The 25577-nt window shown below is 39.9% G+C and overlaps 1 protein-coding gene across 1 annotated transcript in view; it reads right to left on the reverse strand.

Moving 5' to 3' along the window:
- Positions 1-23364, reverse strand: part of ST18 (ST18 C2H2C-type zinc finger transcription factor) — a 60084-nt gene extending 36720 nt beyond the window's left edge. The window contains exons 1-7 of the mRNA XM_058529005.1: positions 23175-23364; positions 15944-16738; positions 10926-11060; positions 9150-9240; positions 7990-8094; positions 5746-5939; positions 3056-3267 (exon numbers count right to left, since the gene is read on the reverse strand). Of these exons, the coding sequence (XP_058384988.1) occupies positions 3056-3267; positions 5746-5939; positions 7990-8094; positions 9150-9240; positions 10926-11060; positions 15944-16738; positions 23175-23352 (1710 nt within the window). The 5' untranslated portion in view covers positions 23353-23364. The remainder of the gene's footprint in view (positions 1-3055; positions 3268-5745; positions 5940-7989; positions 8095-9149; positions 9241-10925; positions 11061-15943; positions 16739-23174) is intronic.
- Positions 23365-25577: the final 2213 nt, after the last annotated feature.

Here is a 25577-nt window from a genome sequence, read left to right on the forward strand (position 1 = left end):
ATGAATTCAGATCTCCCATGCACATAGCATGAAAAATCCAAATTAGCCCTGACAAGTGGGTATGAAGGCAATTTCAAGGTTAGTGTCCGCTGGCCCAACTTTGAAAAAGTCATGCCCACATGTGACAGCATGATCTGTAATTTGTTCTCCTATTGGGCTCTTTAAGCAACTTCAGAGAAACTCGTTACGTAAATGAAAGGACTGGATGGAGGCAGAAGGAAAATAAGAGATCAGCTGTGGCCCAAGTTCTGATCAAATTCCCTGCAAAGCCACCCATGACTCCCCTGGACATTAGGAACATCCCCTCTGAAAGCCTAGCTCTCTGCATGGAACAACCACTTCTTTCGTCCTGCTTTGTCCATGAACTCCTTGACAGTAGCGTCTGTGATGGAGTCTCACCTGGGGCTTGACCAGTCCAGCACTTACAGACATTTGGTTGGTATAGCTAAGAGCCCATCTGCCAGAATCTCTCTCTAGTACATCAACAATGCTTCTATGCTCAGCTACAGAAGTCAAGAACAGGGAAAAGATGTACATCCCTATGTCCTTCTTTCTAAGTAAGGAACTCAAGAGATGAACAGATTATGGCTAGCAGAAACAAACATGCTAACAACCTGCCATAGAGGAGAAACCAAATCATAGTGGGTAGAGAATCAGGCTGGTATTCAATGCGGAGGGGAAGACTGTTTATACTTAATCTTACATTAAGTAAAGGACACGGAGCCAAGAGCAATGCTGACAACAGAGACGGCCCACACTGGGCACTGCTGATCATAGGCCATTTGTCAAGGTTAATTATTTTGGCTTTTTTTCACTTTTTGCTACAATAATTATTTTTTGTGGCTTCAGGAATTTATGAGGTTCTCTCTTATATTCAGAAAATAGGCTCCAACTAGGACAGAATTCTGCAAATTGCTACAGTTGTGTGCGGCTGCACGCCTGGAAGAAGGATTCTGCACAAAGTGACATTGCAGGGTGCCATATTTATCCTATTCTAACAACCACTATGTCAAATGAGAAAATTTTCATGGGAAAACCGTTTTTAAAACTGTCAGCATAACAAACTTCTAAAAGCCACTAGGTGCACTTTCCGTGTCTTCCCTCCTCCTCATCATGTCGATGGTCTGGCCTCTGCAGCAGAGACAGGGTTGGCAGTTGGGAGGTGAGGCGTGTGGTGGGGTTCCTGTCACCTGGGCAGCGTATCTGCCCCACAGACCATCCCTGGTGCATGGAGTGCTCCCGATAGGAGCGGAACAACACACACAGGAAGTCAATTATTTGAATTTTTGGAAATGTGCTGATTTAACAGCCACTTTTCTGACCAGAAACATGTTCGAAAAAGAGAACAACATATACCGATAAGGAAAAACACCCTTAAACTTCAGTCATCTTTGTTTGATTCATTGTTTGGCTTCAACATTTAATAGAATAGGGAGAATATAAAGGTTAAAGGCAGAATTCTGAGGAACAGAAAAATATCTACACGTGCAGATGGAAAGCATTCATTCTACAACCGTTTACTGAAGTAATTTAAGTAGCATTATTATTATAATCTCGGTACCTTTATTCTCAGAGGACAGCCTAAACAAACAAATAATAAAGCTCTGAAAAGGAAGATATTTTAGTATTTCTCCAACTAGCTGCATACTAGAATACCCCTTTAAAATAGGAGAAATTTATTCAGGTTTTAAAAAATGAGTTTAAATATGACTAAAGGTGCATTTTAAAGTGCTCTAAATCATTCACTTATATAAATAATTTCTAACTCGGATTCCTTTGAATTTGGATAGCTTGGTATTTCCTTTATATTTTTTAGAGGATTTTTCTTTGTTTAAGAACCTCATTTGTTTAAAAATTGTTTTTGAGTGGTTTTTGGCCACCAACTCTTCCTGGGGTTTACTTGGCTCAGATTTGTCCAGAAGCTAATTCTGATTCTTCTGTCGAATGCCTGATGGCCCGGCGTCCCTGCTCTCCTGAAGGCCTGGCACGGCACAGGTGAGCGGCTGACCACACCGGGGATGGGGCTTTGTTTAAAGGGAAAAAGAGAGCTGTATCCTTTATGACCTGTTTCAGGGTGAGTGTTTAACCAGGGAATCTTCCACTTAAAGCCAGGGTCAAATCTCCTTTCCAAATAAGACTGGGCACTTTATTTCCGCTGCCTTCCTCCATCTGGGTAGGAAAATGGTTTCTTTCAACTGAGCCCTTTGTGTAGCCAGGTGCTCCTGGCTCCAGGTGACTTCAAAGCAGCTCCTACACTCCCTCTGGGGATCACGCCCCTCTGCGGCCCACACACCTCTCCTCCTCAGACGGCAAGAGCGGGAAGCTCTTTGCTTTTTGTTTTCGTCAGGTATCATAAACACGGATATCTAGTTCTCATTGTTAGTTGAAAACGAGAGGTTATTAGAGAAATGTGATTAACTTCATGGGCTTCAGAAATGTAGTGTCTTCATAAACTTCACAGAATTTGATTTTGGATTCGAATGCCCTGTGTTCTCAAGCCCCCCAAACCATCTCCTGCTGATTTAATGTATCCAGGTTTTACCAGGTGTCTTTTGAGAATACTCCAGCAACCTAGACTATCTTATGTTTTACAACAGCAACATGTGCAATAAGAAAATTTCTCGAGTCAATTTTGCAAATGTTTTATGAGTCACAGTTTAATCAAACACTTCCTACTATCTTTGATTTGCAGTCAGTGAAAAGCTTCCATTGTCCAGATTGATTTTAATGGCAATCCTCTTTTCTTATGTGCCAAAGACTCCAACACACAAAATGGGTTTGAAATCTATAAATCTCCCAGCCAGTCTCCATAACTCACTTGTCCCCAAACTTTGGTACACCACCTGCAAGGACAGACAGCCACTCTCTCACTCTGCCTTGAACCCACCAAGCTCTTCACTGTCAGTGTTCCTCTGAGTCTCTTCCTAAGGCAAGGAGGGAATGTGCTTTACGGGTGGGGAGCGGCGTGGCAGTGAACATGGTTAGGAACATGCAAGGCAGTTTATTCTCACGGTTCAGTCGCTGGCCCACCCTCCGGGCTCTTGGACTGGCCTACCTTGGCATGCAGACTCTGCGGTTTGTTGGAGAGGAGGTCTGCGGCTTCCCTGCAGCGGGTGGAAAGGTTCAGGATGGCAGCAGCTGCTGCTATGTGGGTGTCTTCACTACGTTGACCGGAGCTGTAAGAGCTGGCATGGCAAGGGCTCTGTGTGTGGGCGCCTGCACTAGGCAGTCGATTAGGAAATTTCCCTGGATTTGAAAAATGCTTTGCTGTTGAAGAGAGATTTGATTAGCAATTGCATGTACGTGGTGTTAGTCATTAAACAGATTTGTTTTAGAGGTATAACTTTTTGCATTAAAAAATATGAAGAATAAATTAAAAGATGATCCATTATCCTTTGGTATGTTAAGTGAAGGTTATTCAGATTGGTTTCCACAGAAGTTCACAGATCAAATGATGTGATTGCTGGGAAAGAATGCCTATTCTCTTAATATTTTTTGTATTTACACTTCTTACGACAGAAACTCCATGACTAATGTTGTACGACAGGTGCACTGGCAGCATTTGTGGCAAAAATTGTGGATTAAAAAACACACTAGCAAAACTCATGAGGGACTACAGAGGCTTAAGGCTAGTACATCTACACACTGTGTATGTGTGAAGACAAGTGATTCCAGCAGAGAGAAATACATCCTTTAAATGTTTGTTTTCACAGTAACACGATTTATACTTAGACATGGAATTGCATTTTTTTTATTTGATATGCAGGTTTGTTCTGTATTTAAACCAGTAGAAGTTATTCTTCCTTTAACTGGATGGAACTAACTAGATGGCGGAAGCTTTACTGAGCTGGCATTCTGCATATTTGGGGACAGCACCATGAGTAAAGGACAGAGAAAGTGTTCTCAAGGTGAACAGAAAGCCAATTTAGTCTTGAGGCTGAGTTTCTAAGTTTCTATTGTGGGTACCAAGGCGTTACTGAGAGAGAGAATTAGCCATAGTTCTCTTGACTCTGCATGTTCATAAACATCACTCAAGGTTACAGAGAAACACCCAAGATTTCATGTGGAATAATAAAAAAGCATTTAGATATTTATTTTGCTGTAAAAATTGTTTCTTTTAAATATTTGATCAATATTTTTCATAAAGTACTTTAAGACATTACTGTTATTCCTATAATTATAAAACTATGAAAATGTCGGGGCCAGCCCAGTGGCACAAACGGTTAAGCGCACACGGTCTGCTGCGGTGGCCCAGGGTTCACCGGTTGGAATCCCAGGCATGCACCGACACACAGCTTGGCAAGCCATGCTATGGTGGCGGCCCATATAAAGTGGAGGAAGATGGGCACAGATGTTAGCCCAGGGCTAGTCTTCCTCAGCAAAAAAAGAGGAGGATTGGCAGATGTTAGCACAGGGCTGATCTTCCTCACCAAAAAAAAAAAAAAAGAAAATGTTTTGCATTTTTAAATCAACATCCATATTATATGAGTATATAGAATGCTTTTATTAACTAGCTTCACCTGAGTTAAACATATATGTATATGAGTATGTGTGTATATTTTGTGTATATATAATAAAACTGGATATATGTATATATATATATATTTGTACAGACAGATAGATAAATTGTGTGTGTGTATAAATTTTTTTCCTGAATCTAACAGGTTGTCAGTGGTTATTTATGTTGGCTGGGCCTTATTTTTGGTAAGAATAGGTAAAATATCTTTTGGAGTATAATGCACTTCTTGTTGATGGGCAACCTCCTTTCAAGTCTGTTTATCCATTGCTGAGTTGTACACGGCATTCTAGTTCTCTGAAAGAGGTGATCAACATCACAGAATGAAGCAAATATTCTGTGTTCCTAGGAACACTCAGTCTAGGTAAGTAGGTATGAGACCAAAGGGACTCCATGGATTTGTAGAACCTTGTAAAAAATTCGTAGTCTATGGAGGTCTCAGATTGGGGAATTATTTTGCTTCTTCCCTTATGATTAAGTTACCTTAATGCAGAAATTATTTCTGGGTTTATTCCCAACAATCACGTTCTGACCTTTTCATTAGAATATTCAAGGACTCCAAACAACTTGAAGAAAATGTGTTAGTAAAAACACAAATTTTATATGTTATAGCATTGCTGAGTTATGATCTTCTATATGGATGTGTTAGCATTAAAGTATTAACACATTTTAAATGTTTCTATATTAATTCTTAAATTGTGGACAAATGTCTCTATAGCCACACCCATTTTTTTCCTAGTAAAATCTTGATTTCTGAATTGTGAGTTTCTTCTTAGACTTTTCATTTTTTCTCCAGTCTGAACACTTCTACTGATTTAAGTAATATTTTAAGTAGTATTTCAACATTTTAACTATTAAATTTCCACAATTTCAATATGAATCAAAATTACCGTTTTATAATAACTATTACAGTTTTCAATATGTTAATCCCAATCTCAGTTAAATGTGAAATAAATATTACTTTAGAGTGACTGTATTTAGATTCAACAATGGCACCATATTTGTAGAATTAATCCAGTAACTATTCACCATATTCAGCGTAACTTCATGTAAAATCAGTAACACCAATCAACTTATTACTGTTTTCCTTATTTTATTTCACTGTACAATATATTTTCTCTCCTCCCAGCAGTAAGTAGCATATTATAAACTTGAGTATACCCTCCCCTCTGACACACACATACAGAAGATGCATTTTTTTGGAATTAGTATTAGAATTTAAAGCTTACATTCAGGAAATGGTGGTGTTTTTCGTCCTAGACCTGTTTGCACAAGGGAGTGTTTACCAAAAACCTGGGCATCGAAACTGGCATAATCAAATGGTACTTTCCCAAACTTCTCCTGCTCTTTTGATGCCATGGCTCTGGGAGAGGTGATGGCTTGTGATCGGAAATTGAATTCAATTTGCTTCACCAAACTTGTCCTGAAGAGAGAGGGGAAGAGTTCAAAAGAAATAGGATGAAACTATTGGTGAGCATATTAGCATCAGAATTTAAAGCAGATCGGATGTGTCATTCCTGTAGGTAGGTACGCACAGAGACACCGCACCCTGGCAAAGAGCTCTGGTCGCACTCCAGCATGGCTGAGCAGAGTGCTCTGCACCTAAAGTGAGAGATGGGTGGCACTTTGGGCTCTAGGTGGCTATGGTGAGGCTGCATATTGTATGTCCGAGTCTCCCCTCGGTAAAAAAGAGGAATGTGCAATCCTCCATCATCTTACGCAGATGCCACGAAGAGCAAGTATTTGATATCTGTTAGCACTCTGAGCTCCTTAAAGCAAAGTGTCACGTAACTGTCAGTAGAGCACTGGCCACGTGTGCACATTCTGCTTGTTAGGACTGTTAACCAGATTAGCAGTGAAAAGTCACAATTGTAACTAGTGAGAAAATGTCATAATATTCTGTTCAGAAGAAGCGATGCTGAGCTCCCCTCTGTTCAGCAGAGCTGGCGGGAGTCTGGCACCTAACAGGGCAGTGTAGGCACCACAAACTTGATTCCTGAATTCTGAGTTTTTTCTTAGGCTTTTCATCTTTTTTCCCACCTTCAGCCTGAATGTTCTTGCTGATTTAAATAGTATTTCAATACTTGATCTATTAAATTGCCATCATTTCCATTGCCATAATATATTACTGTATTATAATAGCTATCACATTTTTCAATAGGATTATCCCAATCCAAGCTAAATGTGAATTAAATATTTCTTTAGAATTACTTGGATTAAACAAGGGCCTCATATTTGTGTAGCAATAATTCCAGCCAAGAAAAACACAAATGTTCTTGTGCTGTGGTCTAATGGTAAAGAATATAAACACATATACCTTTCAGAATTTAGTAATATCGAAAATGGTTTTTTTTTCCCACCAAAACATGCCTGACTTATCAGAATGTCAAATTTTCTTGGATTAGGTAAAAAACTTTTTATCTGCTACATAAAAATATTTGAGTGATTAGTTGATTTTGTTGTGGTATATATAAGCTGGTTTATACCCCTAATGTTGCATAAGTGTTCTAGTCTAAAACAATATTTATCTTTAAAGAAATGAGCAAAATGAAACGTAATGCTGTTTCTATATTTGATAAATAACCTACTCAGGGAGAAACTAGAGAATATAGTAATATCAACAAAGAATCTTGTTATAAGATTTTTAATTGCTAGTTATTCAGTAATTCATGATCTTTGCTTGACCTATGTTCTTCATTCATGTGATATGAATGCCAATTTTGACTCAATTATATCTATGGAAGCAAATAGAGAAGCAATATTTTGAAAATATTCCTAACAACTCTTTTGCATTTCAGCATCTCAGTGACAACAATGAAGATCTGGTTATCTATTTTAATCCTGAAATCACTTTTCCTACATATATGATTTTTGTATTAATAAATGTATAACTTCACATTGTGTCATCATACATAGTTTATTATTTAGGTATAAGTAAGGTCTTGCAAACTACTAGAGATTGTGAAGCACATAGGACCAATACGAGATATTTTATTAGTAGTTATCAACTCATGGAATGAATTTTTGTTTTAAAGAAACTACATGTATATGTGGGACAGGATGAATATATAACATCACATATTTTAAGTGGGTCTGAGTGATTTATGACGGCATTTTCTCCAGGCAGAAAGGTTGAGTCAGCCATGAGGGAGAGCTTACCTGACTAGCGAGATGGGTCGCATTGAGCGACACAGAATTTTGATGAATATATACATGCTGTCATATACTTTATTTCTTTTAGACTCATCCACATTTGTCTTACCTTTGCATACAGATTAATTTCAAGTTAAACTTCTGGAGGGTCTACCAGTTCACTTAAGAAATATTATGATTAACTGGACCAGCCTCTCAAATGGGTATTGGTGGCTGGGAATGAAGGTCAGGCCACAGTGAGTGGGCACGTGGGCGAGAGCCCGCGTTGTGCAGGAGCACAGCGTGAAGAGAGTATCAGGAACATCACGGGAGGGTCATACCTGTGAACCTGGTCAGGACACTGCCCGGTTTTGGGAGAATCAAGCTGATTTTTGTCCTGGGACATTGCCAATTTTTCAGCTGCGGCAATTGGACAACCAGAAAGACTGTTTAAAGAAAAAGTGGGAGGATTTGAGTTAAAATGATAGTGTGAAATCATGTGACATGTCCCTCACAGCATACTTGGCATACACTAAATGTTAAGTCATATTAATAGTTCACTTAGCACTATTCTCATACTAAAATATCCCAAAGGGTTTTGCAAACTATAGTGTCAGTATCTGTCCGCTAACTCCATCTCAGAGGTGAAAGAAAAACTCATTTTTAAAATCAAAATATTACATAAGGGAGAAATAACTAAATTATTCTGAAACTTCATAACATTTTAAGTGGAATGTGCTCCCTCCAATTATAATGCATCCAAATATAGATGTTAGTATGATAATTCCATGATTTACCTTAGGATTTTTAGCAAAATTAGGGACTTAAATTTTATATCTTAGTTTAAATTGGAAGTACAGAATATGAAGTTTTCTGGCAATATGCTTATGAGTCAAATAGAATCTCATGACCACATAATCTATGCATAATATAAAATACACATAAAACAATAAGTATTTTCACCAAAAATATTTACATATACACAAGACATTTGTAAATAAATGCACATACATGTTTTAAGTCAGTTGCAATCTCAATGAAATGAATCTCAATGAAATGAAATGATGTTTACCTTCATCCTGGTTTACAGTCAAAACCAAAGTATATTGAAGCCCTTTTGGTACCTTTTTAATGCTTATTGGATGGGATCCAAGATAACCCCTGAGCATCTCTTTTCAATGTCAAAACGGCCATGGTGGTTCCAGAGGACAATATAACATGTTCTACTTGTGTGACTATATGAATATACAACCCCACTCTTCAAATATGATATTTTTTGTTAGTATAATTGGCTGTGAAATGAAAATTTCTAGGAAAGTAAATAATGAGGTAAAAAATTTTTTTACACACATGGAGGCTATTTCTTATCTATTTCAAGCGGTAAGGAATTTGGTAGTAATCCAGGATTTCGATAACACACAGTTAGTCCCTTGTTTCCTTGGTGGACAGTTTCTCCCACTCCTCTCTGTAATGTAAAGGATCAGCGTCTCATTGCCATTACCTCCTGTGGGTGTTGCGGTTGCTGTTCACATGCCCTCTTCCCGTGCATCCTGGGGTGGGACACTTGAGCACATTTTCATGCATGGCAAGGACTAAGCACAAAATATCACATAAATGAAAAGAATAATATACCATAAATACATAACACACTAACAAATTGATTTCTCAACTTTGCATTTAAATGAATTTAGTTACATAATCCACCATGCTCCCTCCCCATAGAATTGAATTGAAATAAATTGATTAAATAACCTGAATAAATTGAATTGAAATAAATGAGCACTTAAAAACTTCAAAAATTAAATTCAGCAAGCTTGTTCAAGTTTGAGTTTCTCTAAACTTCAGGTCATGGTTAACACTAGCCTTACACAAGACTATTCGGCTTATATTTAACTTAAACTGAAAAGCTCATAACCTTCCTTTTACATTTATGTGCTTTTCCTTGGGGGAGCAGATGGAGAGCATTATTTGTCAGAGGGTTATTTCTATCTTTTTCCCACAGTATGAAGTTCTGAATATAGTCTTCTTTATTTCCTAAGAGATACTATTTTGATTCTTTGTCCACTGCTCCCCACCCCACTGCCTTTTGGTGACTGGTGAAGGGGTACGGTTGAGCGAACCGAACCCTCAGGTAATCAATCTGAGAACTGCTAGTCCAGTAGGACAGTGCCGAACTGACTAGATTCAGTGATTTGCAAGACCATGCTTTTGAGGAGGGTGATGCTGAGGCGTTCTCACTACTGCAGTTTGTATGACCAAGAGGTGTTTCAATAAGTAGGTTCGAAAAGTAGAAGATGTAAGACACAGATACTTCAAAGTATCTTAGAAGGAGGCAGCCTTTTGCTTTTCCTTGTTTCTTAGCTCACAGAGGGGCTGTGGGTGGAGAGACCAACTAAGGTTTTCTCTCACTCAGCACCCTCGGAGGCTGCAGGATGTCCTGGGGCGACATCACAAACATCACATGTCCCTCTGTGCCAAGGGGAGGCCAAGAGGACACCGGCGATGAGATGCACTTCCCATATTTGGCTGATGCGCTGAGGCCAAGACTGCTCATGGGCTTACAGAAGCCATTCCTCCAGGCGAGAAAGGACTGTGCAGTCCACATTGCATTAAGCATGTCTTTTAGTTTCTATATTCTGATGCTTTGACATCTGGGGCCTTGCTAACTCTGGAGAGACTGCACCGCCAGAGCTAGCTAATTCCTGGAAATAGTAAACACTTTTCAAATGCAAACCAATCAATTCCAAGCCCACACCCAACCCCTCCTTTATTGGGCTCTCATACTTCAAGACACTCTCCACCTGTCTAATCCTCCAGGGCCAGTACCAGACAACTACAGACAGTCCACAAGCCCCAGAGCTCACTGAAAAAATTCAAACTAGCCAATCCTAAGCCTGCTTACCATGCTCCTTCCCACAGAAACCACAACAAAGGCTCTTGCCCACAATTCCCACCCCCCTTCTACTCCTGACTGACCCTGGTACCTCCCCATGTGGCACTGCCTGGAATGGCGTGCCCCTCCTCTTGGGAACTGTGAGGAACAAATTTTCTTCTCAATGTCAATCATCTCCTGATCTATTGGCTACACGATACCCTGGTTTTCTATTAATACACTACATTTTAAATATCTAGCTAGACGGAAATTGTCTTGACACAGAGAGAGAAACCTTTATATTTCCATTCCTAAGTCCAAATTGGAGGAGAAAGAGGATAACATTGTGATGCTGTGGCACATATAAGAAGCTGCCCACTTCTTTTAGTGGCAAGCAGTACTCACTTTCCAGGGGAACCCGCACTTTGTGGGGGCACCCCGAAAGGCTGCGGTGGTGGGGGTAGAGGCCTGTCACGTGTCCCGTGCCATCACACCCCGGGATGGGGCACTTGGTTTCTCTCTTTTCAGGCCTCAGTGAATCTACAGAGACATTAAATCAAGAGATTCATTTGGTTATTCTTCTTCCCCTTCCCATTCAGTAGAGTGGCCTTGCAGGGTGACATTCTCACTTTATTCAGTTTCATGATCATAAGCATTCTTCTCACATTGCCTTGAATAAGACCCTCAACCAAGACCTGTGGAAACATAAAAAATGTTTCCAATTTTCTTGGTTTCCTAAGCAAAGGCTGACACAGGGCAAGGGAGCGTTAAAATATAGGGATAGTTTTAAGTTATCATATCACACATTGTAGTTAGCGCCTCGTTATGAAAAATCAACCCTATACCAGAGGATGCACAGGCTCCCGAAAAGATAAAAAAATGACAAAGATAAAGAATTTACTTAAACAAAAACTATCTCCTATTGAAGGAGTCTGGACAAAGCCGGATTCAAATTACAAAGCAAGTACGCCAGCGTATCTGAGAAGGGCCTGTCAGGCCGTGTCCCTGCGGGTCCTGGCAGCATGTGGCCCTAGGATTTTGGGTCCAAGCAGCTGCTCCTAGACACGTGCAGGGCCCGATCTAACAAGAGTTAGAGCAGGGAGTCAGGAATGCCATCTCGTGCCATGCCTGACCGCGTGGCAGTGCTCAGAGGACTGAGATTCCAAAACCCCAGTGGATTGCCACTTTGGATCAATATGCGATAGCCACAGAGAAGAAACTGGTTTTACTCTGAACGCAGAAACTGAAAACTGAGGCCATAGGATGACGGCTTGGCAAGGAAACGTTCTTGCAGTAGTCTTACAGAGAACGGAAATACAGAGAATGGAGGCCACCGTGAGTGGTCTAGAGGGTGTTGCCAAGAACACGGGGTGGCGGTGGGGGGTCACAGGTGCAGCCAGGTGGAGAAAAGGGACACCTTGTGACACAATTTGTCAGGCTGCCATGGGACGGCAGCCTGAAGGGCTGAAGACAAGCCTGGGGTTTTAATTTTCTGGCACACCCATTGCTGAAGGGTAGATAAAGAGTTATATAAATATATAAAATAAATGAGGACTAACATGAATACTGATGAGGTTAGAGCTAACACAGAGGAGGCCTTCTTTAGAAATTTTCATACTGGTGATTGAGATGGTAGATAAAACAGACACGCCTTCTCATAGCCAGAATCTCTCCCCTAACTTGTGCCTGGAATGATAATGCCAACCACTGGGGCAAGCATACCGGGCATTCAGAGGAACCAGAATCAGAACGGGCATGGGAGCCTCAGAGACAGGGCCAGTGTGGAATGGAGGCAGGCTGCAGGCTTCTCGGAACATGAAGCATCAGGAAAAAGGAGCACACTCGATGCTGAGAGCAAAAATAAAGAATCTGTACGATCCTGCTGCAAGAAAGCTGCCGGGATGAAACTCGGGGAAGAGTCCTGCGGTGCGAGGATGCGGAGGACCCATATGTTCCTGCTCCGAGCGTGGGACCGAGAGTAGGGCAATGTCGCGGGATGCGACAGACATCTCCCGGGCGGAATATTGCGATGAGCAGACGTGCCTCCGTGATAACATGCCACCCCAGTCGTTGGATTATAAACGGTCCTGGGCAGATGGGCACAGCAGGTTGTATGTAATGCAATTATTTGGGGACATGGTTTCAGCAAAGGGGGAGGAGCCAAGGATCCTTCAGGTTATCGCATACACTGCCAGGGAGGGGAGGGTCAGCAGAGAGAAAACTGTAAGTTTTAAGTGAGAAATGAACAGCTGAAAGACAGGGATGCCTTGAGTAGCAGGCATTTATGTTTAATGAGAGATGGGATTTAAATGCCATGATGTCGAGACAATGCTCTGTTTTCTGTAAGAGACAAAGGGGCATATTAAGAATTTGGACAAGTTCTATGATTTTGTGGATATATATTTTATTTAATCTAAAAATATTGCCAAATTTCAAGCTGAGTTGGGCATGTAATATCTGTAGACAGCTAGTCAAAACCCTCGAAGTTTGATTAAGCAAAAATAGGAGGGCTGACACCGTCTAAGAGTGAATTAGAAAAAAGGAAATGCAATGTGTATTTTGATGCCCTTCCTCCCTTGAATCTCGTCCAGGTGAGGCCACATTTCTAAGCCACATTGAAAGGTTTGGCGTTGAGCGTTTCTCCTCCTTGCCACACCATTTGTCTACAGGAATCCAGAGAGGGTGTGGGAGATAAGGCAGGGCTGGCACCTGCCCAGGTGTGGTCCACTAACAGTCCATCAGGCCCCTTTGTCTGCAAGCCTCCTCTCTGCAGGGGGACAAAGATGCAGCAGAGACGCTCTAGAGGGCAGAGCCAGTGTGCAGGATAAGGAGCCAGAGCTGGAGCTCTCGGCTCTCTCAGGCCTGGCTCTTCTTCCTCTTATTTTCTTCACTGAATGCTGCATAATGAGGGTGACTTTATACTTGGTGACTGATCATTATACTCTGGTTTGCCTGGGACAGTCCTATTCACATCTGATATACTCATGTGATGGTTCCTATCACCCCCCTTTACTCTAAAAGTCTCATAGGCTGTACAGTAAATGATATGGTGACTCTACTTATATTGCTACCTAATGTCTTACTAAATGCTTAATAGCAACAGTAGAGCAGAACTTTTTTTTTTTTTTTGGTGAGGAAGATTGGCCCTGAGCTAACATCTGTTGCCCATCTTCCTCTTTTTGCTTGAGGAAGATTGTCGCTGAACTAACATCTGTGCCAATCTTCCTCTATTTTGTATGTGGGACACCACTACGGCATGGCTTTGAGGAGCAGTGTGTAGCTCTGTGCGGGATCCGAACCTGCAAAGTCGGGGCCACTGAAACGGAGCGCGTGAACTTAACCACTATGCCACTGGGCCAGCCCCTAGCCAAACTTTTTTATTTTAGAATTGCCTATGCATCTGAAGGCTTGGGTGGAATGATATTTTAAAATCCTAGTGTTTTCTCCTTAATAGCAGAGTCGTATGCCCAAGATGTATGGGAAATTAGGATGGTATTTTGGAGAGCATGGCTATCATTTGGGACGAGTGCTGACTTAGGAGCACAGAGTGCATGCCAGAGCACAAAGGACCTCTTTGCTGCTTGCTCCCACACCTGGAACAAGGAATGGGAAAGTGAATACTTGTCAGACGAAACCTATAGTTCCTCTGCAACATGGGCTTTGCTTTTTTTTGCCTCTGTTTCATACTAGTCTGCTCTGCATCCCCTTGAATATGCTTTTATGTCCCAAGGCAGGACCACACCCTACAAATAGGATATGCTACTGACTCATCCAGCCCATTAGTAATTCTCTAAGTCTCCAAAATGACCCGGGTTTACAAACACAGATTCCATTGCTTTGTTAATTTTTGTAAACAAAAAATACTTTTTAAAGTTCTATAAAAATGACCAAAGGATGGTCAAGTATTTTAAACTATAGCACAAATAATTAAAGTTTCTCGAAATACTGGGTTTCATTGGCTGGAAGATATCATCAATTGTAAGATAAAACATTTTGTGTGCTAGTAAGAAAGAAAAAACTATTGAAAATTAAATTATGGCACACCATTCTGATTTCAGAAATGTTAACAATGGGAAAACTATGTATCTTAAAATGAATAAAATACAGTATACTGAAAATTATGTGTTTTGAGGATTTGAAGTAGATTTCATCTTTTTTTCTGGTTTTGTAGTTCATCAAAAAAACCCCACACGGGTCAGTTCAACAAGTTGCATATTAGTGGAGGGCACAGAGCTAAATGCAGTGTCCTGTCCCAAACCACACACTAGTCCTTTATATTCTGTCCCCATCCCAATCTTGCAGTATGTTTGCAGAGCATTATTATCTTGCTCTTCACTACATGACATTATTTTATTCTTTTTTGTTTTCTCAGCTCTAAGCTGCAAGACATTATTTGACAAGATTGCAGGTGAGTATTAAAATGGACTTAAAATGACAAAATATGCAATTGATTTCTGGATCAGTCTCAGCAATCGGAAACTCTGAACCATGCTAACACATTATTCTTGTAAGCTCTTTGGGCCCACAACCTTGATTTTCTCTAAGATACTCCTCCCCTAATTCTGTGGTTCTCAGACTTCAGGGTGCCCAAGAATCACCTGAGGAACTTGCTTAAAAAAATGCAAGTTCTGGAGCAGCGAGTCTGATGTGACCCTGGAAATCCTCATCTTAAACAAGCCCTCTGGGCACTTAAGGACCACCATCTGGGAAACTTCACGTAACGGCAGGCATCATCACCAGGCCCATCTGGTGCAAGACTGGGGGTGAGAGGGGCGGGGGAGTATCTTTATGGACGCAGGGGACACAAGGTCCCTAAAGTCTGAAGAACAATTTTAAGGTCTCCTCTAAGCACGTATACTCTCTCATTCGGGTTTGGCCCAGATGTTTGTGGACCCTGAGTTAGAGAGCATGTAAAAGCATAGGCTTAGAAAAGCATTAACATCCAGTTTTATCCTAAAAAGGATCAGAGCATCCTGCTTGGCTTGCAAGTAGCTTGACATTATTTTGAAGCGCCAAAGCAGTCAGAAGATCCCAGAAAGAAGGTGGAATAGAAAAATTAAATTTCTGGAATTGATCTGATTAATAAAATGATTTAAAATCCAATAAGTACTAATGTACTTCTAACATGTACAATAAAGTACCTTTTAAAAAGTACTATATATTTTTAAAAAGCAGTCAAATTAAAAGAAATAGAGGCAATGATCTTTTTTTTTTATGTATGAAAACACTGCAAAACTGACCAAGCTTGATCTGAGAACAATCTAGACAGTAGGGGAAAAAAATGTTTATTTTATAATATAAATTAGTTCTTAAATTGCATTAAGTTGTCAAAAAGCTATCTGGAAGAAGTAATCAAATCTTACTAATTTCTTTCTACCCTAAAACAATTTTATTCCTAAAATAAGTGCAAAAATATGTCTTACGTTTATTGTTAAAGATTTGTCTTCCACCGAGGTCAAGAACTTTGGTTTGCCTCCTTTCCCCTGCTAGATGCTCCAGCAGAAACCTGTCCAGCTCTTTGTAGGTGTTATGGAAAACGCAACCTCGCTCAGCCTGCAGAGCAATCGCCCGCTCCAGCAAACTTAAGTTCCCCTTCGCTTTCTGCAGGTCAACAGACTCTTCCGTCATCCCCGCCAGGCACTCAGTATCATCCTCCTCAGCCCCAGGGAACGAGGGCTGGGCTTTGCCATCCAGCGCTTCCGAAATGTGAGCATTCTGTGGGGCTCTCCTTTCTGTTTCAGAATCACACACGTTTTCACAAGAGATAAACTTGTCTCCTTCAGTTTTTATTTCGGGAACTTCCAGGAGGTCTTTTCTATTTTCCACTAAAATATACTTTGGGACTCTGTGTGGTGTGGTTTCTTCTGAGAAGCTGGAGCCACTGTCCCAACCATTTTCTGCACTTCCAGAGTTACTTTCATTGTCGTCAGAGGAGCAGAACTGTAGCTGGACATCATCGATTTTGTCTTTTCCAACATCAGAATGAATCATAAAGCACTCATCTACTTCGTCACTCTCTGCTTTTAGAGACTGGATGCCGCTGTCATTTAAGTTTTCATTTATAGTCTGAACAGATGCATTTTTTTCAAATTTCCCCAAGTGCATTAAAGATTTGACCACGAGCTCTTGATAACAGCCATATCTGTCTTCCTTCCCATTGGAGTTTTCTTGTGCAGTTGAATGAAGGTTCTCATCCATAGGTTTTATCATGATTTCTTCTATGGAAAAAGAAAACCAATATTTGAAAAGAACAAAAAATATTTTAAAGAAGTTGTACATGTATATATATATATACATACACACATATGCACACATAATATGTGCAATATGTGGATATGTGGGCTCTGTCAATTTTATAAACCTTGGGGAGAAAAATATATATCCTCTTAAAACAAAACAAAACAAAACTTAGACCTTAATATTCTGAGAATTACCTTTAAAGAAATGAGCTATTCAAATTTTCAGCACATTAAGAGCTAAGTGCTTCTAGAGTCCTGAAGTAGAGACTTAACAATGACAGTGTCGAATGTGAAATTGTTGTTACTATACTTCATATATTCGCAAATCTTAGCCAACCATAAGGAAATCAAATATACATAATACTATACATCATAAAAGAAATAGTCACCAGATTTTTCTGTTAGCATGGCAATGCATTTTCAAAGCTTATTTGGTTTGTGTTCTCTACCTCCATAGTTTCTCAAACATACTTTCAGATTTTATGGAATGTTAGCTAAAATACAAAATACATCTACATAGAGAGGATCACTAAAAGAATTCTGAAGCTTTCAAAACTTCCTGATCACTATCATAATTGTCAAATGAAAATTCCATGCCGAGAGAAATACAAATAAATGGGAAAATTAGCATGATCAAATAATATCTTAAACAGTAACACATTTTCTGGCCTGGTACTTGCGTGCATTTGTGTAAAAGAAAATGAGACAAGAGGTGGGGATGATTGGAGGATGTTGAACGTTAACTGGTTGTTCTCAGTTCAGGGCCAACTGGAGTCTTGAGAGTCAAGGAGCCCTGCGACTGAGAACAGGCGCCCAAGTGCCAGTCTGCTCAGACAGTGCACTGGGTCTCTGCTGTCCCAGTCCAGTTGTAGTGTCGCCCACTTTCACTCTCAGTAATGGCCCAGTTGGGGTGACAAATTGTATATATACGTATACATATGTATATATATAGTGTCAGCCTACCCAAGCCTCTCCCAGTGCAAACACACCAACTGAGGGTGCAGATTCACTGCTGACCTAGCCCTGGCCCAGCATGAAGAGTGGTCTGGGGAGCACGGTGCCCAGCACACACCAGGCTGTGAAATGCGCCGGACAACCCAGCAATGGCCCTTTGATATTCACTAGGACAAAAAAAAAAAAGAAGCAGGACCATTTCTGTGTCTCAAAAGGCAGGGTGGGAGATGGGAAACCAAAATAATAAGCCCCCTTAAAGACTGTTAAAGACACCAAGTGAAGTGCATTCTGTGTTAACAAACATCTTCGGAGGGAAGAAAGGCTCAGGCATCCAGTGCGGGGCCGCGGGAGAGGGTGTCTGTGCAGAAGACAATGTGCTTTTTGTGTCTCATTTAATTTTTTATAAACATTGTCTCTGACAAGGACACTCAAAAATACATCTCCATCATCTTCCTTTCTGGTAATTATCTCCCTAAATCAACACTGGCCTGCCAGGATCAAGTAAATATTGCCATAGTAACTAAAAGCATTTTTGGATGAAGGGAAGAATTTAGTCACAACACTAGCCCCTTTAAATAATGCTGATTATAGGGTGCAGTCTTTTGTTGGGATCTATTCAACATAAACTGAAAAATTTAACATTTTACTTCCTAGAAAAGAGGCTGGATAAACAAGCACATAATATTTGATAGGACGGTCTATCCTCTCCTGAATTCATATCAGAGGAACTCCAGGTTTAAATAATATATTAAACATAGTCTAAAATGCAAATGAAGTTTTTCTCAATATCACGGTTGGCTATTAAGAGAAAGTGTAAAGGGTTATGATAATTTTAAAGTATTATGAACTACAGAAAACAAATAAAAAGCATTTTCAGTGAATATGCTCAATTCATTGAACTATTCTCTCACTCCACTTAACTACCCACATGTGTACAATAATGATTTATAGACATTATACCTAATTATGCATATTTGGGCTATGTTAGAGTGCTAACAAAAGCTCTCGAAAGCAACAATTACCTCTGTTGCTTAGCTACATAGTTTAAAATATTCCTATTAAGTGCAGATCACCAGAGAGGCGGGAGTGACAAAAACGCACATGTGCACTACAATGCATTTCACTGTGCCGCTGCCAACTGCTAGCATTTTGGGTCATTTCCAGTTTACATAATTGTTTGGTTCAACTGTTTGTTATATGCTAAAAGAAAATATTTATTAATTATTCTTCAGAAAAAGAGGAGTACTGCCTATAGGGGTGCCTCTGTGCATCGCACGCAATGGTTTCCAGGGATGTTCTGCAAACCTGAGAACCAACTTTCTATATACCCACCTCTCTCTGGCTTGCACCATAATTACAAGAAAAAAGAAGTTGAGCTAGCCTTTGAACCTGACAGATCTGTGACGAGGCGCTAGTTTCTTCTAGCTTTGTAACGGGCTGCCTACTTTTTATATGCTGGTGTGTTTTCATTGTCCCTGGTGGCCTGGTGAGGTATTTTGTGCCTTTGCCTGACATAACTAAAAGAGACCTGCCCTTAGAGTCAGAGGGACCTTGGTTTGATTCTGGGCCTGGCGCTCGTCTCTGTGCGAACTCCCACGGGTTCCTTAACTTCTCTGAGCCTGGTGTCCTCCCTTGCACAGTGAGGCACACTGTGGAGGTCACACGTAAATCAGGGGACACACATCATTCAGAAAATGACGGCTCTCTTCTCCCTTCCCAGATACTATTTTAGAAGATAGTAATGGCAGAGGATACATGGGACCCTCCACATGAATAGGGTAGGGCCTATTTTTCATTTAGAATAAATAGTGAAATTGACCCCTGTGAAAGGGCACAGTCTACAGTGCAGAGAAGGTCAGCCCAGTTCACCACCCACACCACACAGGCTATGGCACAGCTCGCCAGCTGCCATGGGAATCTGGAGGGTCAGTACACAACGCACAATGTGGAGGGAAAACTGCTGTAGGTTTGAGGTCCAGAGACTGGTGGTGTCACCTTAGGCAGGCCGATGTCTCCTGAGTCCTGGGTCCTCATCTTTAATATGAGGATGCTTAGGAGAAACCGTTCAGAATACTAATAGCCTATTATTTTCCCAAGTTTGGATATTTTCAAGAGTGAATTTATAGGAAGACAGTAGAATACATTTGTCAATGAAAAAACAATCCCTAAATTATAAATAAAAATATGTAAAAACAAATACAACAACAAAACAAAAACCAACAAATAACCCCACCTCAACTTTCCCAATACCACAACAGAAAATTCCAAGGGTGCACTCTTGGGGGGCAGTCAGAGAGGTGGACAGCTACCAAGGACAGCCCTTCTCTGTTCTGAGGGCACTTCAAAGTACGGGAGACGGAGAGGGGTCGGAGCTGGGACAACACTTTTCTTGCAGAGTAAAAAAAAAATAAACATTTTTACCTGATATGAAAAAGTTCACACTTGTTTATTTGCTTTAAACCAAATTCTCTACTCTGAAGTGTCTGGTAATCCTAGAAGGTACATGCTAGTGGATTCTTGCATATATGTCAGCTGTTCTGCATCAAAACAACTTAAAAGAAATCCTCTAAAAATTACAACACATTTTGAGTTTGATTCCTTTAGTATAATTGGATTTGATTATAGTTGGATTTTAGTTCTGTTTTTGTAACTATTTAAGTTACTTTTGTAGGTAAATTAGTTTTCCAGCTCTCTTGAATAAGTAAAGTTTGCTGGGAATAAAAGCCCTAGAAAAATGAATTTGTCTTTTAAATTTCTAATATTGGAGTGGCTTATCACTTATTTGCTATTTGTTGAGAGCTAATACGTGTTAAAAGCATCATCCCAGCCCCTAGAGCTCCTAATTTCCCCACATCATGGGTATGGTTATAAACTGGGGACTCCACACACTTGGTTAATCTCACTTCGAGGTGACCTTTCTTTTCCTCTTCTGCATTAGGAAAGCATGTGCTCGTCCTACCTCCTGGTAGTACTTCACAAACTTGTCTTCTGTTTGCCCCAGTAAAGAAGGTGTATCTGCACGGTTTTGTCCACATTGTCTTTTACAGCCCTTAATGTCCACCTGCAGCTCTTTGAAAGACAGCCAGTTGAGGGTATGGGATGTAGCTTTGCCATTGAATGGATTCAAGCTCATGACCTGAGCCTTCACAAGCACTCTCTTCATCATCTGAACTGCCCGCTGAAGACACAACTGGGCACACACCTGGCCAGGTAAAAACCTGGTGATACCCAGAGTAAATAAAACCGTAGACGAAAAGCCCTTATGCCAGGCTTGGGCATAACTCAACTCTCTTTCCTTCCAGAAGGTGGGGGATAACTTGCTCAGAGGACTAAAGATAACTTAGAGCTTTGGTCTTTTGACCAGGGATAGGAGCATCTGTGACCTGTCCCTTCTAGAAATGTGACTTTATGATTTGACTTTGTAGAAACTTTGCCCAGTCTGCTTTCTGAAGGTATTCAGAGCATGGTGAGAACTGGATCGTGAAGCATGGTTAGCTGGGAAATAATGATTTTGTTTGTCCTTCAATTGTTTCCTAATTATCTTTTTTCCAAAACCTACAAGCTGCATTACCTTAAGCATTAAATCTCTTTGGTCCTTAACGATCTTATCCGTAAAATTGTGACCATAATCACACATACCTCATATTATTGTTGGGTAGATTAAGTGATATAATTTATGTGCCTGGAATATATTAAGAATTCAAAAATAATGGCCACTACTGCTGTAATTTCAGCATATTCATTATTACTAGTAGTGGTTCTAGGACTAAATACAAAAATAATTAACATTTATGACCCTGCAAATAGATGTCCATCAGTATTTATAACTGAGTGTTTAACTGAGTACATTTTGATAATATATTTTCTTGGTTAATATTAAGCATCTATGATGATCACACAACTACAATAAAAGGCGGGCAGTCAGGAGGCAGATACAGTCCTTGTCCTATGGCACTTCCGAGAATATGCTGGTGTGAAAGATGCCCATGTCCTAAGCATTTGGCAAATTAATGTCAGCCAGATAAATACACCTCAAGTCTAATCACACTGATTCAGACTTTCCCTAATACGAGACTCAACCTCCAATTTTCATGAATCAACAAAAAAACCGACCAGCTCAAGGAAACAAAAAGAGTTAAGGACGACTACAATTTACAGATGAGCCATAAGGCTTTAAGCCATATGCTAAATACAGAAAATCCATAAAATGTACTTAAATACTGTGAAATCAGAATACAATTTTGTTTTAACTACAGAATCTCAAACTACTTGCAAGCCAAGATTACTGGAGATCTGATGATTCTGATCTGAGATATGTGCTCACTCAGTCAATATGCTTTTATGTCTTTTCTATTAACGCCTATTACTGTAATTGTATATGCAATAGATATTTATGACCTAAGAATTTCATTGCCTTTGGTTTGTATAATATATACTTTTTTTCAATAACTTATTTAGTATATTTTGATTCCTTAAAAAGTCACATTCAGAAAAAACGTGCGTTTAAGAGGACATCTGTACGCCTAATTTTATTTCTAATAAGTCAAACTTTAGCTTTCCAGGTATTTATTTTTCTCATAAATTTCTGAGATATTTCACATGCCCTCCAATGTCAGCCTCATGCACCAAGTGGTTAGTGATGTTCCAAGCCCTGGAGACACTGTGACCACCAGGGCTAATGGGAGTAACTGTGACCCGGTGAGAACACATTCTAAAATTTCAAAATAGTAACTACATATTACTTAGCATGCAAACAGCATTTGATGAGTGAGTAAAGAATTGAATTCATGAAATATAATGTGTGCCTAAAGGTAAATTAAAATTATTTTGGAAAAATTGAGCATAGTGATAAATTTTCTATAACACATCATTTTCCTACTGAAGGAGACTCTAGGCTGCCAACTTTAGGTCCCTTCTGCAGTCCATTGCTATAAATACTTATTTAAAAACTGTTGAAAATATTAAGGTCACAGTCCACCTGTGTTGTCCAGGTTGTTATTACCAATTCTATTTTGAGGGTTAAATAATGCTATATATGTTTATAAAACAAAGAATAAATGTTTTGTTTATACATGTCCTATCTCAAATATCTTAAAACTTAAATATGTGATTTTATTTTGAAGGAGTTTCCAGGCATTAGACATCCGACCTATTAGAGAATGAAGGTACTCTTCAACTTTCAGGCTTAGTGTCTTCTGTTTTCTTCAGAAAGAGACAGAGTCCAATCCAGTGCTTTTGAAAATGGACTCAGGGCAGGGACTCTCTTGCTTATTTTTAGACGCTTCACAGTTATTGACACAGAATTAGCCCTCAATAAATGGATGCTACGGGAAATAGATGTTTGATTTCGCTTGCAAATTGGAATATGCTTTACAATCACACAGACTGTATGTTCTAAATAAGTTAAGACTCAGTCTTTGGCGCCATGGAGTAGATAAAGTTTGGGCTGGTCCTTTGCTACCTGATGTAGGGTGATCGTTGGTTTCCAAGAGGCCATCGTCCTCCTCTGCTTCGGTCCTGTTGTCACCTTCTTTGCAGTCCATGTTGGGGCTGTAGTGTCGGGGCTTCATCAGCAGGGATTTTCTCTTGTTGACCGGGACCCCCAAAGCCTGTTCTTCAGCTCTCCTCTTCTTCGCCATGGAGCAATCACATGCAGCACTGTAGTGATTGAGGCAAATTAAGAACATGATAAAATAGTTTACTGTTTACTGCTCTAAACTATTTGCCATTTGACTTTCATGAAGTATAATTCAAAGCCTGTGGAAACTTGGGACAAAAGGTTTAGGGTTAGTTGTTGGCACTAATAAAAACAGCCCATCCATTGAATCCATTGAACTTTGTGGATTCTATTTTACTGCCTATCAGAAGAGTTAAAAAAAAAATCATCCTTAATCCTGAGTAAGCATATGTTAATCTGTGCTTTGCTTGGCACTACACTAAATACCCAGGGAGGGATGAAACAAGATTTGCACTGGTTTGCTAATCCTAAGAAACAGCTAATGTGAAAAATATACCACCAGATACAAAAAACATGCCCAGTATGGATAAATCACAAGGTTTTCCAAATGGTTGTTTGCTACTGAGACTGCTTATCTCTGCCACAGTTGCACCTCAAACTTGAGATGCCATATCCTGGGCTTTGACTTGAAAGAAAGGAGCATAAAGCGAGGGGACAAGCTATGAACATTCAATCAACCCATCTCCAGTCACCATAAAAAAAAGTGAAAGGCTGCTACATGGCATTCTGCCTTTTGATTCTCACCCATTTGGCACACGGAACAAACAAATAAAAAGAGGAGAAATAAGATTGGATTTCACAAAAATGGACAACAGTTTATCCTTACTCCTGTTCTCATATGCTTTTATTTGGAAATGCCCCTGAGGGTGGCCCTTTCAAAATAGATTTTCTACATACAACTCACTCAGAATTAACGTAGATCACTCTATGTGTTGAAGTTAAGACAAACGTTCTCTTGGCAAGATCCAGGAAGACTGGAGGGTTTAGCCAATAGTGACTCTATGAGAGATATTTATTAAATGCTCTTTGAAGAAAAATGCAAGAGCTTTAGATGAAAAGATCCTGAGGAGAGAATCCTAGACTCCAAGTAATAAGACATTACTTACTCCATCTCTAAAAGACGATTAAATACTCAGTAATATTACTAAACAGACAAAAGCCTTAAATTGTTCTCTTAGAAACATCAGTGCAAAGATGGTGGCTCATTCATGAAAATTATTTGATTATAGTCAAATAAATAATATAGTCAAATAAATTCTTGAATTTAGAAGAGTAGATTCAAAAACTTCAAAGGAAAAAAGTATTATTGCTTCTAGGAAAAAAAAGATTCTGGAAGGAGAAATAATTTAAGAGGGTTAGAAATATCTCAGAAAAGATCGAGAATTGGAGAATTGAAAATTATCCTCAGGAAGAGAACAATTGAGTTCCTAAATAAACTAATATGCTTTTGCAAAATTTCTCTGATGAGCCCAAATTTAAAATTACCATGTACAGAAGATGGAGCAAAAGAGAATACAATCAGATGACTATGAGAGCAAAAACATCCATTTATAAGAAGACTGCAGAAAGTGAAGACCTACGGCCTGAACCTGCCAGTTTGTCAAGGAAAACAGTCTGCGACGTGTGGTTATGATGTAACGAGAGCCAGCACAGAGAAACAGAACTGCCTGTACAGCTGCCTTCTTTGTCAAGGAGACCGAGCTTTGAAGGCGGAGAGGCAGGAGACACATACTAAATGGGGATACAGCTCCTAGGTATGTGAAGAGTGTTCAAGAAGTTCCTAAACTAGTTAAAGTCTCCTAAACCAAGTGAATTTCCATCAAAGATGTTCAGAAGATATACAAGTAAGACCACTAAACCACTATCTTGAACCAAGATTTATTGAAAATGAGAGAGGCTCCTGGCAAATGTCATTCAGATATTAAAGCAGAGAAAGAAAGTGGACTCTAAAAACCATTGCAACTTAAGCATACCATTGGCACTGGAAAAAGACTAGGAAAGTTTATGAAAACTAAACTTTGTCAGCACCAGGAAACATTGATCAAAGAGACCTGGGGTGGTGCGTGTGGTTAACAAAGAAGTTGTCAGTCAGAAAAATGTCATTTCTTTCTTCGATGGTTGGGGTGACGAATGAGGCTGAACATCACTGTAACATCCTTACAAACCTTGTCTTGTTAACATTATCATCCACATTTACTTATAAAGAGAACTAACATTGCCCAAATCACACAACCAATAATTGATGGGGCTGATATTTGAATCCCAGTCTGCCAAGCCCCAAAGCTCACGCTATCTCCTACATGTTGCCAAGTCAGAACAACGAATTTGGGTAATTTCTGTATGCAT

Source organism: Diceros bicornis, chromosome 33 (genome assembly GCF_020826845.1).
Source record: "Diceros bicornis minor isolate mBicDic1 chromosome 33, mDicBic1.mat.cur, whole genome shotgun sequence".
NCBI classification, from domain to species: Eukaryota; Metazoa; Chordata; class Mammalia; order Perissodactyla; family Rhinocerotidae; genus Diceros; species Diceros bicornis.